The 18,264-nt window shown below is 49.3% G+C and overlaps 1 protein-coding gene across 11 annotated transcripts in view; it reads left to right on the top strand.

Moving 5' to 3' along the window:
- SAMD11 (sterile alpha motif domain containing 11) overlaps positions 1 to 18,264 on the top strand; it is a 326,185-nt gene that overhangs the window by 305,919 nt on the left and 2,002 nt on the right. For all 11 annotated transcript variants that reach the window (XM_081923525.1, XM_081923528.1, XM_081923522.1 and 8 more), the window contains 2 exons: positions 9,563 to 9,687; positions 15,414 to 15,524. In XM_081923525.1, the coding sequence (XP_081779651.1) occupies positions 9,563 to 9,687; positions 15,414 to 15,524 (236 nt within the window). The remainder of the gene's footprint in view (positions 1 to 9,562; positions 9,688 to 15,413; positions 15,525 to 18,264) is intronic.

The raw sequence follows: 18,264 nt of genomic DNA on the forward strand, positions 1-18,264 counted from the left end.
GATACACGTTTAAATTAAAGAGGAGCAGGCTTCTCTTTCCTTCTGATTTCTTTGGTTATAAGAACCTTTTTTCTCATACAGTATTACTGTTGTGTTTCTTTTATTTTCTTGTTATCGTTTAATTGTTTCTGACGGTGGCACTGTGACATATTTGGGCTCTGTAACTCCTGCCTTTTACCTGTATGGCTGTGTTTTTAATTCATGGAGGATACGACTATCAATGGCTACCAGCCACAATGGCTACGCTTTGCCTCTGCAGTTGGAGGCAGTAATGGCTCTAAATACCAGTTGCTGGAAACCACAGGTGTGGTGAAAGTGCTCTTGCACTTGGGTTCTGCTTGCAGGCTTCCCACAATGCACCTCCAGTTGCCCACTGTGAGAACAGGAAGCTGGAGTAGATGGGCCATTGGCCTGATCCAGGAGGGCCCTTCTTACGTTTTAGGGTTTTTTATTTGGTTGTTCTTAATGGCTTTTAATGTAAGTCCCTTTGGTTCACTCTGTAAGAGAAGGGACTAACAATAACAGCAATGAGCTTTCCAGGCCTTTTGAACAGGCTGACTTCCACCCAATTCTACACCCTCCTATCTGTGAGGTGCTAAAAAGTGTTGTCAAATGTTATAATTTATTTAATATGTGCTGATTTTTGTACTGGGCAGGGAGGAGACCATTTGTATCTTTTGCTGGTGGGGGAGAGATACCTTGGGCCAGCTTTGTGACCCTAAACATCTCTTTGGATATTATATTTCAGGACCTAGCTGAGTTGAGTTGAGTTGAGTTGATATTTGTATTCCGCTTTTCCAACAACAAATATTGAAAGCTGCTCACAATAGCATTTAAAACAAAAAAAACATTGCAAACACTGTAATATCAAACACAATAGCATATAAAGCAAACAACAGCAAATTCATCAACACAATGAATACTGTTCCGTAACGTATGAAGCTGCCTTATATTGAGCGAGACCCTTGGTCCATCTATCTCAGTGTTGCCTATACTGACTGGCAGCAGCTCTCATGATTTCAGGCAGGGGACCTTCTTAACCCTACCTGGAGATGCCAGGGACTGAACCAGGGGCCTGGTGCATGCAAAGCAGATGCTCTGGCTGCTGGGCTTACAGCCCTTTTGTTCCAGAATCCCCCACTGTTGTTTGTGCGTGCATCCAGCTCTAGTTGATGCTTGGCAGGTGAGGTGTGGTTGAGTGGGTTGCAATGCAATTTCATTGCCCTTTTGGTCTTGCAAGGTCAGCCTGGCCTTGCTTGGAAAACCCTCCTCCGGGACAGATGTTGATAAATTGCTGGGCAGGCGACAGAGAAGGACCTGCAAAAATGATTATGGGCTTTTCAGGATTTGGAAAGGGATAGGTAAAGGTGTTTTTGTTAAGATATATATACTGCCCTTCATCGAAAGATCTCAGGGCTGTTCACAAGACAGGACATGAGTATAGTTGAGCTGGATTTGGGGGGCACCTTTTTAGTCCAATCAGAATGCTTCTTAACCATCTCAGTGTTTGCCCCCATGGTATTTTGTGTGCACAATTTCTTTTGGAACTTCCCCCTGGAGTTAGGAGTACTTGTACACCTCCCAGGCATGGGCGTTCCCATGTTTCACAGTGCACATATTGTCTTCTTAATGGCAGCTGTTCTGTCTTAGGCTGTTGAGAGTTGTAGTCCAAAACAGCTGGAGGGCACCAGATTGGGGAATGCCATTTCATGTGAATGAAGTGCCGCCATAAGGCGAACTGAAACTTTAAGGCTTGTTTTCGAAGCCTCTGCTTTTCCTTCCTCCTGTTTGCTACCTAGCATGTTCAGCCAGGGAAAGAAAGAGGGAACATGAACTGAAGTGGGTTGGTGGGGGAGGAGGAGGGAGCTGCTTTGGGGAGAAGAGATGGAGGCTGTGCAAGCCACTTGGGTGATGGAGCCGTCCTCCTTTCAAGAGGAGCTCATCGGGTCAAGGCAAGCCCGCCGGCACTCGCCACCAAAGGCGGGGCAGAAAGGAGTGATTTCTTCCTGACAGATGGTTGGGTGTGATGGAATATCCCCAGCCACCTCAACAGATGAGGCAGCTTGGCAAGAGCGTTTCCTTACTGGCTGATTAAAAGGGAAATGTGGGTTTTTAAGAGCGCGCAGAGCAGGGCATGGGTCCCAGATGGGCAGGGGCGAGTGAGAGGCGGTGCTTCTCCAAGCCCTGATGTAGCTTTTTCTTGGCCATATCAGTTCCTGTAACCCCTCCACTGTGTTTTCAAAGCGTGTTTCAGCTGGGGGGCTTTGAATGCCTATTTGTGATTTGGGCGTTCCTGGTTTCTCCTTTTTGGTGTACCACGAGGTTTGCGGAGCTGGTACGTAGGGCAGGAAAACAACTGCTGCTAGAACTGTAGCTCAGTCTGATGTTCACACCACGCATTTAAAGCACATTACTTCCCCCCTCTCCCCCCCCAAAAAACAACAACCTGTCAAGGGTGCTGGAAATTGTATTTCTGTAAGTACTAAGCTACAATTCCCAGAATTCTTTGGAGGAAGCCATGCACTTTAAATGTATGGTGTGGAGAGAAAAAAACAGCCTGGTAATGGTTACTAGGGCAGAGCTTGGGCTCATTCATGGACACTTGTTTCCTCAACATTCTTATAGATCTTCACGGCACCCATGTGAGGTAGGTTATGCTGGGCCAAGCTGGGAAGTGCGGAAAAACAGTGATGGGTTAAGTGACGGAAAACTGAAATGGCACATAGAATCATAGTCCAACCCCTTGCATTGCAGGGATCTCCACTAAAGCATCCATGACATATGGCCATCCAACCTCTGCTTTAAAAAACTTAAGAAAGGAGAATCCACCACCTCTTATGGGAGTCTGTTCTACTGTCCAACAGCTCTTGCCGTCAGAAAGATGGGCCTGATGTTTAGTCAGAGTCTCCTGTCTTGTAACTTGAATCCATTGGTTCGAGTCCTGGGCTCTGGAGTAGGAGAAAACAAGCTTGCTCCATCTTCCATGTGACACCCCTTAAGACAGGCTTCCTCAACCTCGGCCCTCCAGATGTTTTTGGCCTACAACTCCCATGATCCCTAGCTAGCAGGACCAGTGGTCACCGATGATGGGAATTGTAGTCTCGAAACATCTGGAGGGCCAAGGTTGAGATGTTTGAAGGTGGCTGTCGTGCACAGAGTATTTTCTTTTCAGCAAAATGGTTTTTGTGTTTGTTCTGGTGAGAGTTACAATGAAACTTTGCATGCTCAGAAGTTTTAGGTTTTTCTCATCATTAACAAAATCTAATATTGTAATAAATTGATAAGAGTTGCACCCACTGAAGTTAACGGACATGACTAGCTTTGGTCCATTAATTTCAGAAAGTCTTAAGCTTAATAGGGCTCATCTAGATACAGCTTTTAAAAAGATGCCGCAAGACTAATTTTGTGGTACCTTATTTGATGTGTTGCTTTGAGGAGGGGGGAATAATAGAATCATAGAATTTTAGAGTTGGAAGGGACCTTGGGGGACATCTAGTCCCACCCCCTGCAATGTGATAAGGAAGAGGTTCCTTATTTTGGGCCCCCAAAGCGCTTTCATCCAGCCTTGCTCCTTGGGCCTATTCCTTCACTCTTGATTCTCTACATTTCCCTGAATCTGCCACTGTGTCCATTGAAAAAGGTTTGTGCACAGGGTGGTACGGCAGTTTTATCACTGGTGGCTTGTTCACGCATGCAAGCCAACTCTTTTTGGGGAGGCAGAGCAGAGATGAGGCATCTTCAGGTTGGGCTGGGAGAGATCTGTGTCTGAAACCCCGGAGAGCCGCTGCCAGTCAGTGTAGACAGTACTGTTCTAGACAGACTGATGGTCTGACTTGGTAGAAAGCTGCTTTCTGTGTTCATAATGATGCATTCCCCAAGAGACAACGTGCGCGTGTGAGTCGTGTGTGTGTGTGTGTACACATGGCCTTGCCTTCGTGCCGGGGATGAAAGCTAGATAATGCAAGCAGGAAGACCCAGATAGCGGCTGACGGGAAGATGGAGGGCAGAAAGGGGAAAGGGTAGAGATTTAATATCCGCAAATGATCCAGGAGGCTCTGAACGAGGCTGGCTGCTTTCCAGGGAGGGGGAACAGTGGTGGTGTTGGAGCAGGCTGGGGGGGGGACGAGCCAGGGGGAGGAGGCTGGCTCCTCCGGCACTTTGGAGGCGCAGAGCCATTTTCTATCCCCAGTGACAGAAAATTATCGACACGGCAGTCGATTGCCGGGTCAATTCCCCAAGCTGCCTTATGAAAACCCCAGCCGCTGCCAAAATGACCTCATCTCGTTTCAGCCACGCACCTCTCCTCTCATACACCGCCACCCCCCACTGCCGCCCACTTGCCCGCCCGCCGGCCCCGTCCTCTGGAAAAGGTGAAGGATGGAGCCAGCAAGCAGCTAAAATCTTCCTATCGATCTGCAGTCTGGAGAGCAATTAACGCCAGCCTTCCGGGGCCGTTCGGTGACCTCTCCCGGCTCTCGGCAGGGCAGGGGAAGAAATAACAAGATGGATTAAGCCCCCGTCCCGGCTCTCTGTGTGGGTCAGTGGCATGGGCCCCATGCGGGGGGGTGGAGGTGCCTGGTCTTTATGGCTTGTTTGGCCTCTTGGACCCACATTGGTGGGAGTGGATAGGAATCTCGCGACCTTGAGGAAATTAGCAGTCCTTTGCTAGGGGCTGGTGTGGGCCCCACCTCCAAAGCGATGGTGGCTGGTGGTATGTGGGGTGGAAGGCCAGGCACCCTGAAGAGGGTGGAGCCGGAGCCATTGAAAGGAAGAGCAGACTCGTTCTAGTTTTGTTCTCCTCTTCCCTTCTGAGTCCACCACCACCCGCAAGAAGGCAGGCAAGTGGGTAGACTGAATTTGGTGGGGCAGCATCCCACTTGCCTTAATGAGCCATCCTTGGCAGGGTAATCACTCTTGCTCCCTTATAACCTGGCCCTGCGTGGCAAGCAGTTCCCATGATCCATTGTAAGCCCCTTGACCCACACAACTATTAACATAGCTTGAATTCTAGCCAGTATTAGCAACGGCATGAGCTGTAGCTCAGTGCTAAGAACATCTGCTTCGCATGCAGAAGGTCCCATGTTCTATCCCTGGGTAGGGCTGGGCATGTCCCTTGCTTGAAACCCCAGAGAGCCACTGCCAGTCAGGGTAGGCAATACTGAGCTCGATGGACCAGCTGCCAGAATAGGGAGCATCCTATCCTGCTTCATCTTCAGGGAAGAACTGTGGCAAAAGGTTCCAGGTTCAATCTCCAGCATCTTCAGGTAGGACTGGGAGAGATTCTCTGCCTGGAACCCTGGGTAGCTGCTGCCAGTCAGTGTAGAAAACACTGGGCTTAGTGGGCCAGTGGCCCACTAAGGCAGCTCCCTCTCTTCCTATGCACTAATTGCTGGGGATGGCAAGCGGGAGAGGGCGATGGATTTTGCTCAGGTCCACTGTGGGAAACCAGTTGCCAGTCTGGGGCCAGTGCCTGTGGTCTAGCAGGGCCCTTCCTGTGTTCTCCGCATCTTGTGGGGCCAGAGAGAGATGCTTTGAAACTTCTTGCTTCTGCCCGCACATACTGGCATCCCTTGAGAGAACCGGGTGTGAGAGCTGTGTGGAATTAACGAAGCTGTTCAAAGGAGTCCTCTGAGCCCAAATCCTGGGAAGCTGAGCGTGAAGCATGTGAGACGAAAGACGTCAGCAGGGAGTTGCCTTGCCTTTCTCCTTGTGGGCAGCGGTGCTGATTTGGCCCAGAGGCCGAGAGGAGGAAAGTGGGCAGAGGCAAGGAGGTGGGCCCGTTCAAGGTGCCAGTGTCAACCCCCTCCCCAATTAAAATCAGGAGCCTGACCTGATGGGAATAGAATAATCGCCTCTTTATTTGCAGAATGCAAAGGGCAGGCTTCCAGGTGCCTTTCCACTGTTTTGGACCACGACTCTCATCTGTTTGCATGCAGAAGGCCCCAGGTTCGCTGCCAGTCAGTGTACGCGGCAAAGCCCAATGTCCTGTCTCAGTAAAAGGCAGCTTCCTATGCTTCTGTGTCTTAAGGGACAGGCCACAGCACAATGGCAGAGAGTCTGCGTTGTGTGTAGAAGGTCCCAGCTTCACTCCCTAGCAGCTCCAGGTGAGACATCCCTTGCCTAAAACCCTGGCAAGCCCCTACCAGCCAGTGTAGACAGTACCAAACTACATAGACAAAATGATTTGATTCGCAGCTTCCTGTGTTCCTAGTAGTTTTCGTCCAAAGCAGCTGGAGGGCACGAGGTTGAGTAAGAATTTGGGCTTTAAGGCACCAAACCAGCAAGCCTTCTCAGTATCCCTGGATATATCCCCGCCCCACGGGCATGGGTCAGTTGTTCCTATTTAACTGGAGTCTGTGAGAGGAGAGTGGTGAAAGGGGGAGTTTGAGAGAGAAATGCACTCCTCCTGGAAGGAGGGTTGGTCAGCTGAACCAGGCGTATTTTTTGGGTCTCTGCACGCTGTGGCTGTTTGTCCTCACAGAGCTTTGACCAGTTCCTATTTATTTATTTTGGCAAAATCAGGCATCTCCTCTTTCTTGCCCCCCTCCCACCTCCAGTAACTGCCAATAAATCACTCTGTCTCCTGCCCCCCCCCCATCCTTCAGCTCAGAATTTTTTACGCCAGCAGACATTCTCTCCGTGTGTTTTCCTGGTGACTGCGAAAGGGAGGATGAACTGTCTTGAGATAAATATTTTGGCAGGGTCTGTGTTTGTGTGGCTGTGTGGAAAATACTTGTGGATTCTTACAGGCGAGCTCAGGGGAGAGTTGGCACACCAAAAAAAATGTGTTGGGGAGTGCCTCTTCCTCAAGAAAAAGAAGAAAAAATATTTTCCTTCATGGCAAATGAAAGAATTTGTATCACTTGCCACGGGCACCTGATGTCAGGAAGCTGCTTTATCCACTGGTCTGTTGGATCTCCGTCTACACTGACTGGCAGCAGCTATCCAGAATTTCAAACTGCGAGTCTTTCCCAGCTGAGGGGAAGAGGAGGATGCCTGATGGGAATCTGCATGAGTTGCTGTTCTGAGCATGATTCCTCCTAGTCTGCCCTTCATCCAGTTCTGGGAGCTACACTGAGGTGCCGCCAGAACTCTATAATTGTCCAGGCTAGAAGTGCTCTTACCCTGAACCTATATGTACAGAGTTTATTTGACATAGGTTATACGGAGGTTAGACTATATCCAGATACTTCCTCATCGCTTCTGTAACTACAAACCCCTGCCTTGTGGATGTGTTTCTAAGTGTATTTGTTGCCCTGGGGCAACAGTACTTTCTCCAAATAGTCAGGCAAACCTGGTTTATGCCTGATCCCTCCCACAAAATGCTGACTAGACCAGAGGCAACCTAGACTGGGGAGAAGAGTTATTTTGGCAAAGTCTTGCTTGCTTGTGCTCAGTGCAGGAGCTGTCCTAGTATGGAGAAAGTTTGTTTAACCTGCCCATTGGCAGTCAATGGGTGCTGGAAGAAGTAGTGGTGGGAGAAGAAAGGGAGGCCAACAGTAGGCGGAGCCAGAGCCAATGATAGGTGGAGCCAGAGCTTGTGCTTTGCCATTGAACGCTTTCTCTGTGTCTTGAGCAAAACCAGGTTTTTTTTTCTATCAGGCTTGGTTAAAAAGTTGGCAAGAGAAGCCAGCCCTGAAATTGGAAGCTGGAAAAGCCCCTCTGGAAAACAGCTTCTGGTCCCATGAAAGAGTTGGATCAGAGCACTGCCCTATTTTTCCTGTGGGTCCGGAGCGATGCCCCCGTTGCAGAGCCAAAGTGCTGAGGTTCAAGCTGCCCAGCCGAGTACAGAGGAGGAGGCTCTCCTCCGTTCCCATCTACTCGGCCGAGCTGCTATCCTTGGCCGGCCTCTGGAAGGAGGAAGTGCATCATTTGGAACCAGTTGGCTGTTACTGCCAGATCCCTTCAGAGACGCTTGCTTCTCCGGCTGCAGATGGAGGCGTCTGGCCGGAGCCTTAGCTGTGCCTGGAATAATTGAGTTCAATTCCACTTCCTCTATTTACCAAGTCAGCGCCGCGCTCTTTCAAATGGGTGGGTGGTGGGGAGGGGGAGGGAGAGAGAGAGAGAGGAAGAAAGAGAGAAAGATCTCCAATGTTTGGCAAAAACAGCTTCAGGTCTGAAAAAAACGCAAGTCTCTTGGATTAGGAGATTACTAAAGAGGTGAATGTCTGCCTTCACTTAGGCTGCATACACACCATACATTTAAAGCCTATCCCATCCCCAAAAGAATCCTGGGAGCTGTAGTTTACCCCCTCACCAATCTACGATTCCCAGCACCCTTAATGAACTACAGGTGCCAGTTTTAATGCAGTGGGTGAGATGTTCCTTAACTGTATGGTGTGTACGCAGCTGAAGATCAAGGGTGGCTCATAACCTGTGGGCCCTCTGGTTGTTGGACTCTAGTTCCCATCATCCCTGACCATTGGCCAGGCTGGTAGGGGCTGATGGGAGTGGGAGTCCAGCATCTGGAGGACCACTGGTTCCCCATCCCTTCTCTTAATTCATCTTAGGGCAGTATACAGACTTTTGAATTTCACAGGCATTCGCGTTTCACTAGCAAGAGTTCTGTCAAATCTGGCAGATTTCACAGTTTTATAAACAAGTTGATTCAGTGATAGCTGTTGGGTCCTCCTCAAGTGTTGTTGACACTGACTGGCAGTGGCTCTCCCAAGGTTTCTGACAGGGGGTCTTTCCCAGCCCTACCTGGAGATAACAAGCGATTGAACCCAGGACTTTCTGCATGAACAGCGGGTGCTGTTATCACTAAGCCATGCGCCTGGCATTGTAGTTTTCTGTGATAACAAGCTGCCTGACAGCAGGTAGCATTTCCATCCCTCTACCAGCGAGCTCTTCAACCTGTTCCCTAAAAGGAAGGGGGCTGCCTGCTGTGTCTCTGCACGAGTCTCTGTTTTGAGTGTGCCTTCTTCCAATCGCTCAGGTCCTGTCCCTAGCATCTCCAGGAAGGACTGAGAGATTCCCAGAAATCCCAGAAAGCCACTTCTAATCAGTGTAGACAATATTCAGCTGGATGGACCCAGTGGCCTGACTCAGTATAATGCAGTTTCCCATGTTCCTGAAAAGCTGCCACTTCCTTGAACTCCTTTGTTGTCCTGAGCACATACTTATTGGTGGTCAGAGACCTTTGCTGGCTGGCCTTAGTGGGGGCTGTTGATGTTGCTTTTCAGTTTGCAGCCCTTGCTGGATTCTACTCCCCCCCCACCTCCCCTCCCTTGACTGCAGCTGAAGAAAATTAAGCACATTGAAGACATTAGTTGGAAATGTGTCATATCCCCCCCCAGCCCCGCTGTCATTCTCTTGGCTTCCCCACCCTCGGGGCTAGGAATCTCCGGGAGGCCTCGGCGGGCAAATTGACCCTGCCTGGTGTTTTAATTGACAGTTCATTAAAGATGGATGTGTGGCTGGAGGAAAATAATGCAATGGGCAGCAAGGGAGGCCTGGCAGCAGTGTGGCTGTCCGTGTGGGGCTTTCGTGATTTATGTTTCCTCTCCCCCCCCCCCGCCCCAATTTCCCAACTCTCTAAAAACCTTCTCCCCCATTCCAGGCAGCATGGGAGGTCTCTTTTTGGATGGTGAAGACAGCCCAGCACTGGAGGACGTCAGCAAGTGGACGGTGGAGGACGTCTGCAGTTTCGTGGGCGGTTTGTCCGGCTGTGCCGAGTACACTCAGGTAAACTCCCAAATATTCAGGAGGGGAGGGGAAAACCTGGGACTTTGGGTTCTTACTTTATCTGCAAATCAACAAGGCCAAGAGTTGCTTTCAGATTCCTGGAGGGCTCTGTCAGAGGGCTGCGCAGTTGTTTGTTTGTTTGTTTGTTTGCTTGCTTGCTTGCTTGCTTGCTTTAATTCTGCATCCTAACAAACTGAATTCTGCAAGCTGAATAAATTATTCAAAATTTATTCTGCTGATCCTAGTCATGGGGCACTAAAGTGTCCACCCCCCAAGCTACTGGAAATCTTGTCTCAACGCCTCTGGCTTTCTGAGGTTTTGCCAGGCCTTGCCTCTGCCTCATAGGGTCTAGAAACTTATGGGATCTTTGAAAAAACATTTCTTTTTTTCTAATAAAAAAGTATATATCTCAAGAAGCTGAATACTGCACTCAGTACCACAACTGTCTGCACTTCTTCGTGTCTTTGTAAGTCTACTGTGGCTTGTCTGCAGAGGCCTGGTCATGCCCATCCATGTTCCCTAAATACTAGTAAGTAAATACTGCCTGCCACTGCTGACTACATAATCCTACATGGAAGTAAGCCACACTGTGTTCAAGAGCACTTTCTCTCAAGTACGTATGCAGAGGATTGCACACTAAAGCCCTGTTGTATACTCCGCTATTACCATTATAAGAACAAAGGAAGCTGCCCTATACTGAGTCAGACTTTTGGTCTATGTAGCATAGTATTGTCTACACTGACCGGCAGTAGCTCTCTGGGATTTCAAATGAAGGATATTCCCAACCCCCCTAACAGGTATTGGGGTTGTAATTTAACATAATTTATCCTTATTAATCCATACAAATTATCCAAATGTCCAGCATACAGTTACCCCAGAGACAGCATAAAAGTTGTTAAATCCGTCACAGGGAAGAATATCATTCAAACTATCCTCTTCAGGATAGCCACACCTTCAAAGATTTTTTTTTGGGGGGGGGTTCATTGTTAAGACCACTGTGTCCAAATACTATTTAAATCAATAAATGTTAAATAAAATGTTGTTAATAAAAAGTAAAAAATAAATAAAAACAACAACAAATGATAAATATTTAAATAAATGATAAAATATCAATAATTCTTTGCGTGCAGGCGGTTTTTTAATCTACGGTTGTTATTTACATCCTGGGTTTTTTGATGGTTTTTTCTGATAATTATGTGCAAGCAGCTTGGAGGTCTGAGCTGTAGAACTTAAAATTGCTGGTTAACCCTGTGCATTGAGCGGGGAGGAAGGTGGGTGGGGGAATAACCCCCAAGGCAAGAGGCCCTTCTGGAACATCCATCACTGCCAGGCGGGGATCATGAAGTGGCTCAGTGTGAGGCCTCCGGACAGGATACAAAAACCCCGTCTGTTCGTTCGGCACCAGAGTCAGCCAAGGCCTCTTTCTTATAAACACTCCATTGAGAGAGAGAATATCAGCTTCAGGGGAAGGGATCTTGAGATGTGCAACGAGAAGGTGGCTGTATACTTGGAACAGAGAGAAGACCTGCTCAGCAGGGAGGGGAGGGCCAGAGCTGAGTGGCAGAGCATCTGATTTGCAAGCAGAAGGCCCCAGGTCCAATCCTTGGCGTCTCCAGCTGGGACTGTCTGAAATCCTGGAGTCCCAGTTGGTATTGATGCTAGATGGACCAATTTGGTCCCATGACTCTGCACAAGGCAGCTTCCAGGGCCCCTATGAGGCACATGCCCTGCAGGCAGAAGGTCCCGGGCTTGATCCCCAGCATCATCTCCAGGGAGCTCTGGAGAAGAGCCTTGCCTGAAACCCTGGAGAGCGGCTGCCAGTCAGTGTGAGCATCAGCCTGTGATCTGACTTGGTACAAGGCAGCTTCCTATGGAAGCCAAACATTCAGAACAGCAAGGTCCTTCAGGGAAAGGAGTGCTTTGCAGACAGGAGGCTCCGATCCTGGCATCTCCAGGTAGGGCTCAGTGTATCCCTTGCTTGAAACCCTGGAGATCAGGTGCACTAGAGAGACCAAGGCGGCTTCCTTTGTTCCAGTGTGCCATGTTCCCCTTTCAAGAAAGAGTCGTACAAAGCAGGGCTAAGAAGGAGGAACCGGTCAAACCTGTTAATGCTTCTAACCTGAATCAAATACTTCACCTTTATTAATACTATTATACGTTTCTAACTGTGCTAAGCAAAATAAAAAAATAAGAACTAAGTCTATTACTCTTAGACCAATTAAAGTGTTTGGACCTAAGTTAGCCACAGCATCGATGGGTCTACTGTTGAGTAGGACGAGCACTGGGCTACAGCCCAGTGTTCATTTCGTTTTTCAAACCACCTCCCACGAGGCACCCCAAAGCGTGCCTCTTTAAGCACAGCCGGCTCTCTCACCTGCCAGTGAAAGGAGGAGGCCTCCCTGCGAGTCTCAGGCCCCCTGCTTTCCAAATAATTTGCCCACCCCCTTCCCCCAGCCAATTGGGAATGCATCGGGGAGGCCGTGACGCCCTTTCTGCTTACAGGGTCGCCGTTTTTTCCTGTCTCTTTCTGGGTGGCAGGCGGGTGGTGCATTTTCAAGGCAGGGCCTGCCCTCTGCTCCCCCCCCTCCACCGCCGCCGCCACCCTCTCGCACACTGTGCAAGTGCTAATCCCCTCATGACACGCTTCATTAAAGCCCCCTCTAAGGCTGGGGCTTCTGCAGGGCGGCAGCTGTGGCAGCTGGCTTTGGGGGGGGGGGTCAGAGGCACGGATGGGATGGAGAGGGTGAGAATTGGCGGGAGATGCAGAAGGCTCTGTGTAGGTGGGGCTGCTATTTATTACTATTGTGACATTTCTATAGCATCTTACAGTGAAATGTCACCCTGAATGAAACCCTGGAGATCTGCTTGTCAGTCATTGTGGGTGATGCTGAGTTATACAGACTGGTGGGCTGTTCTGATCTAGAGCATCAAGTACATACTGCATACTGGACCAGGGCTGTCCTAGAATGGAGCGCCTCCAATACAGGCATCTGATTGAACCCTGGCATGTTGCCCATGCTGGCTCTCAGATGCAACCTAAAACTAGGGTTGCCTTAATATAAATGAACATGTCATTAGCTAGGCATAAGTATTATTGCTGATAGTGGATGCAGTATGTAGAAAGCTAAGCAGGCACAAGGCAAATACTCTACCACTGAGACACGGTCCTTCCCTTCCCATCAAAATGGTCTTGAGCTGGCCTAGCACCTTCCTCTCTGGCCTATTCTAAAAACTGCAGCTTTTCTTTGTTCCTTCTCTTTCTGTCTCTCTCTGACACACACATCCCTCCCTAGTTTGCTTTGTCCCTTCAGTCAGATGGCAGTGGGTTAACTCACCTTTGCCAAAACGGCTCCCATCTTCCAAGTGGGAGCATCCAGCTATTTCCTAGCTTTTCTGGGCCATTTACCTGTACTTTCAAAGACGTGTACTTTCATCACCAAGGAACTTCAAGCAGCGCCCCCCCCCCCAAACCCTTAACTTTCTCCAGTCCAAAACCCAGACTCCTCCATAGCACCCCTAGTGCAGAATAGAGTTGTGGCAACACTCTAAAAGGCCCTCCCCGCTGTTTTTCTTGCAAGAATCACTTGGAAGCCATCCGTGTGCTTTTGTGCCAGCAGCACCTACTGGCATGGGCAGGACAAGCTTGCCCTCTCAGCTCCCGGCCTTGTGCTTCCTCCAGGCTGAACAAGACAGCAAGCGGGGTTGCTAAGAGTTCTTCCAACCTTCACCAGCCACCCCAGAGCTCCCTGTGAAGAGAGTTGCACTTTCACAGTGGTGCTTTCCAGGCAGCCTGATCCAGAAAAATACAACCCCCCCCCCACCCTATTAACAAGGTCTCTTGAGTGAGCCACGAAGGCCAAGAGGTTTGGAGGAGGGGGAGGTAGTGGAGGAGGAGGAGGGGGAGGAGGAGGAAAAAGGGGTTTGGCACAGAACGAGTTAAAGGGATAAGGCCTTTTTCTTTTTCCTTTTGGTCCACAGCGGGGCTCTGCATTTAACAGGTTTTTACTGTGCAAGAAAGCCAGGCCGCCGGGGAGACCCAGCGCTGCAGAGCTGTCTGCCTGCTTTCTCTCCTCCAAAAACCGCAGCTGCCGGGGAGGTCTGGCACAGAGCTGACCTCCGCTCTTGCCAGCAAAAAACAAGCAACCGAAAGAAAAAAGCCGGCCACAGCGTTTGCATTAGGAATAAAGCAGGGGGCAGTGGGAGGAAGGCTGTCTTTGCTCAGCGCAACCCTGTATTGGAAACAGACACACACACACACCCTTGGTGCTCTCGGCCCCTGGGACCGTCCATCTGTGTCTTGATGGCACGTTGCATCGCACACAGCTTGGCATGGGCTCCAGGGAGGCCTGGAAGCAAGCGTGGCGGAGCGCAGGGATGGTTTTTTGGCTGTCAGCCAAGCTGGCCTGCTGGGTCACAAGGCAGGGATAGGAGACTGTGCTCCTGAGCAGCCTTGGCTGGAAGGGCCCACCTATAAAAAGAAGATCCAGAAGGGGAGGGAGCTGCTGTCGGCTTCCTTTTTGTTATTATGATTTAAGGAAAAAAGCTTGAACAGCAGGCTCCCGTCTGTGCCTGCCTCTGAATCGCCAGCTTTAAGAGTACGGGGCAAAATGAGGTAATAGTCAGTTGTCTCCAGTAGTGGCCCTACTCAGAATAGACCCCTTGGATTTGATGGACATCTCTAACTTGGGCCCATTAATTTCCGGGTGTCTACCAGTTCACAAATGGACAAAAGTCAACAGCAGAATAACAAGGATAAAGCCTTTTTTTAAAAAAACACCACTGCATAATTGAAATACATAGTAAATCAACTACGCTAAAAGACCAATAATTAAACTATGTAATAAACAAGCCATTAAAACAATATTCAAAGCAAGAGGTACAAGAAGTAAGATCATTGAGTTTCTCTCTTCAGCCCGATTGCAATACTTCAGGTACTCCCCTACTTAGAATCATGGAATTGTAGAGTTTGAAGGGACCCTGAGGGTCATCTAGTCCAACCCCCTGCAATGCCGGAATCCCAACTAAAATGCCCATGACAGTTTTATAATTAGAAGACAAGCACAAAAGGAAGAGGCCTGGGGTAGACATTTCCTTGCCCATCCAAATGCTTTCTTTGCAGGGTGCTTTTTCTTCCTGTTTTCTTTCTTTCTTTCTTTAAAGTTTTACTAAGTTTCCTAGTATTAGATAAAATGGAAGGAAGAAATCACGAACAACAAATACAAAAAACTGGTCCCCTTGAGAGAGAGGAGTAATATCGTATTGTTCACGAGTCTCTGATTATGTCACTGGATGGAAATACCCATGCCATTATGACGAGCCAGTTGCTGGGGGGTGGGGCGCTGTATGGGTCTATAACCTTATTTAACAGAACTAATGGGCAGGAAGCAGTCTGCATCCAAGTGATTGCAGATGCTCTCTTTTTGAAGCATAGGATGGGGTTCGCATCCACACACACAGAGCCCACCTGCATTCTGAAGTGCAACACTGCAGCTTAGCTCACCACCTTACCACACGTAGACTCAACCTCATTAGGTTGGCAAACAATAATGATATAGGCTCACATCTACACACTGTGTGTGTGTTAGTCTTGCTTTGTGTTCACCAATAAACTCGACTTCGTATAAGGCAGCTTTCTGTGTTTCTCTTAAAACACAGCACTCAGATCCCAAGTAGCTCTCCTCTGGTCTCCTCTTACCCACACTGCTTTCTGCTTCTGCCCCTGACAGGTCTTCCGGGAACAGGCCATAGACGGCGAGACTCTGCCCCTCTTGACAGAAGAGCACTTACTGAATAACATGGGGTTAAAACTGGGACCCGCATTGAAGATAAGGTCACAGGTAAGAGTGCTCAAGATGCAGCAGGCCAGAACCTTAGAATCCAGAATTCCTGTTGACATTTGTCTTCAATGAGATTAAGGGCTGCAAGTCCGGTGGGCAGCTGGGGTCTAAGGGCTCAAGTGGCCTATTCCAACCAGACATTTGTGTGTGTGAGTGGATGAACAGAACTCAGGGCAGGTGGAAGTGAGGGTGGGGGAATCACACTTTTGAATGCTCTCCTCTTTACACACAGAGGCATAAGAAGTGTGGCCCATCTAGTCCAGCATCCTGTTCTAACAGTGGCCAACCAGATCCCCTAATGGGGAATCGGCCATCAGCACCTGAGCACAAGAGCAGCTCCCCATCTCCTGTGGTTTCCAGCAACTGGTATTCAGAAGCACACTGCTTCTGACTGGCAGAGCACAGCCACTGTGGCTAGTAGCCATTGGGAGCCTTTATCTAATCCTTTTTTAAAGCCATCCAAGTTGGTGGCCATCACTATTTCTCCAAACCTAAGAAGTTCCAAGGGACGTGGGTGGCGCTGTGGGTTAAACCACAGAGCCTAGGGCTTGCCGATCAGAAGGTTGGCGGTTCGATTCCCCACGACAGGGTGAGCTCCCATTGTCCGGTCCCTGCTCCTGCTAACCTAGCAATTCAAAAACACGTCAAAGTGCAAGTAGATAAATAGGTACCACTCCGGCAGGAAGGTAAATGGTGTTCCCGTGTGCTGCTCTGGTTCGCCAGAAGCGGCTTAGTCATGCTGGCCACATGACCTGGAAGCTGTACACCGGCTCCCTCGGCCAGTAAAACAAGATGAGCACCGCAATCCCAGAGTTGTCCGTGACTGGACTTAATGGTCAGGGGTCCCTTTACCTTTAAGGAGTTCCAAATGCTGTAAGCCTTCCTCATAGGGGAGTTGGCAACATCTCCCTGGAAGGAGGAAACTAGCAGGGAGGATCATGGTAATGAGCACATCCCATGAGAAGGTTTTATAGGAGGATGGCATCCCGACGGGGTCCCACTCTGCCACTTCATTCTACAGCATCTGTAGGTCAGGCCTGTGCTGATGGGGCTCTGGACTCGCCTGCAATAGCAGCTTCATACATTTCCTTTGCCTTCTACTGTAACCCAAAAGCTTGCACGCTCACATACCGGTCGATAAGTTGTTTTGGTAGAACAAGGCTGGGGAACCTTTTGCCCTCCAGATTCCCAACTCCCATCATCCCTCATCACTGGTCACATAGCTTGGGGCCTGACGGGAGTCCAACAGCACTTGGAGGGGGCCACTGGTTCCCCGCTAAGTGCAGTAGAAGGTGCTTTTCTAAGTACACCTCCCCCACCACCGCCACACACCTTTTCTCAGTGCGTTCTGGAAACAGGGCATAGGAAAGAGTTCAAATAGGAGTCAGAGGTCTAGGTGTTTTGCTAGCTTTTGAGCACTATCTCTTTCTTCCCATCCCCCAAATTTTTCCATCACCCACCACCAAAACCTGCAGGATTAACATCATTTGCACGCACATACTGGTCCTTGGTTTCTTCTTCCTCCATAAAGGCTGCTCGCTTTTCCCCATCACAGCCTTCATTTGCACAGTCAACAATTTAATGGTAGCCCCCTGCCCTCTCCCCAGCTGCCGAGTCTCTCCCCCTATCCTCCCGTCTGCCCCAGGGATGTGGGCTTATATTAATCACCTTCGATCCTGAGCCAAAAGCCCCCCGCCTGCTCTCGCACCTACACAGCTGGTTTTTGTTAAAGCTTCAATAAAAAACAGAGGTTCATATTTAACCCAAAACAACCAGAGTATTATTCAGTTAGCAAAACTTGGGCAAGGGATGGCTGTATCACTCCAAGCCCAATTTTAAGGCTACTGCCAGTTATTTTACTTCCGTATCTCTCCTGCAAACACTCCAAAACCTGCGTGTGTAATCGAAGTCGGATTGGTGCTCCTGAATTTCTTGCTGCCACCGCCACTGCTTCTTTTTCCTCCTTGAATCAGTTTTATTTCCTGCAGAATTGATCCACAGGGAACAATTGCCCAGAGAACCTTTTTATTAGACCCCTCGTAAACAGTAAGGGCTGCAGGGAAAGTAATAAAGTTGCCCTTATTGTTTTAACATAATATAACAAATGTATATGGCCAGTGGTGGTTGAGGCGGGGGGAAGCCTGCCTCGGCAAAATGTATTTATTGCACCATGGTCCGCTTCCCAAGGGTGGTGTCGCTGGGGGGCCGGCAGAGAGATTGCAAGATTGCTCAGGGCTTCGGGTGCATGTGTGTGTGACCACCAAAAGGTTCATCCACAGTTGGAGGCAGTAATGCTTCTGAGTAGGAGGGGAGCATGTTTTTGTGCGCTGGTCCTGCTTGCAGGTTTCCTATTGTAGCATCTGGTTGGCCACTGTGATGTGAGAACAGGATGCTGGACTGGATGGGCCACTGGCCTGATCCAGACTTACGATGTTTTTGAAGTGTGCGTGGAGGAAGAATGTGAAGCCCAGACACAGCAGTGGTCCCCCCAACGCAGTCTGCAGCTTCCCTGTGGAACATCCCTCCACACCCAGCCATTATTATCCCCGTGTGTCTGAAATAAGAAATAGCCTGGTCACATTTCAGGTGACTCTGCCCCAAATGTCAGCAGGTATCTCTGTCCTGGGTGCTGTTTCACCAGAGGGTGACAAGGAACATGTTGGGCGCGTGGGATAGAATTCTGAGAACTGGTTTCTAGGGAGACAAGAGGGCTCACTTGCTCTATCTGCAATTGGGTCTT

The sequence above is a fragment of the Podarcis melisellensis genome, assembly GCF_964234715.1.
Source record: "Podarcis melisellensis genome assembly, chromosome: 8".
NCBI classification, from domain to species: Eukaryota; Metazoa; Chordata; class Lepidosauria; order Squamata; family Lacertidae; genus Podarcis; species Podarcis melisellensis.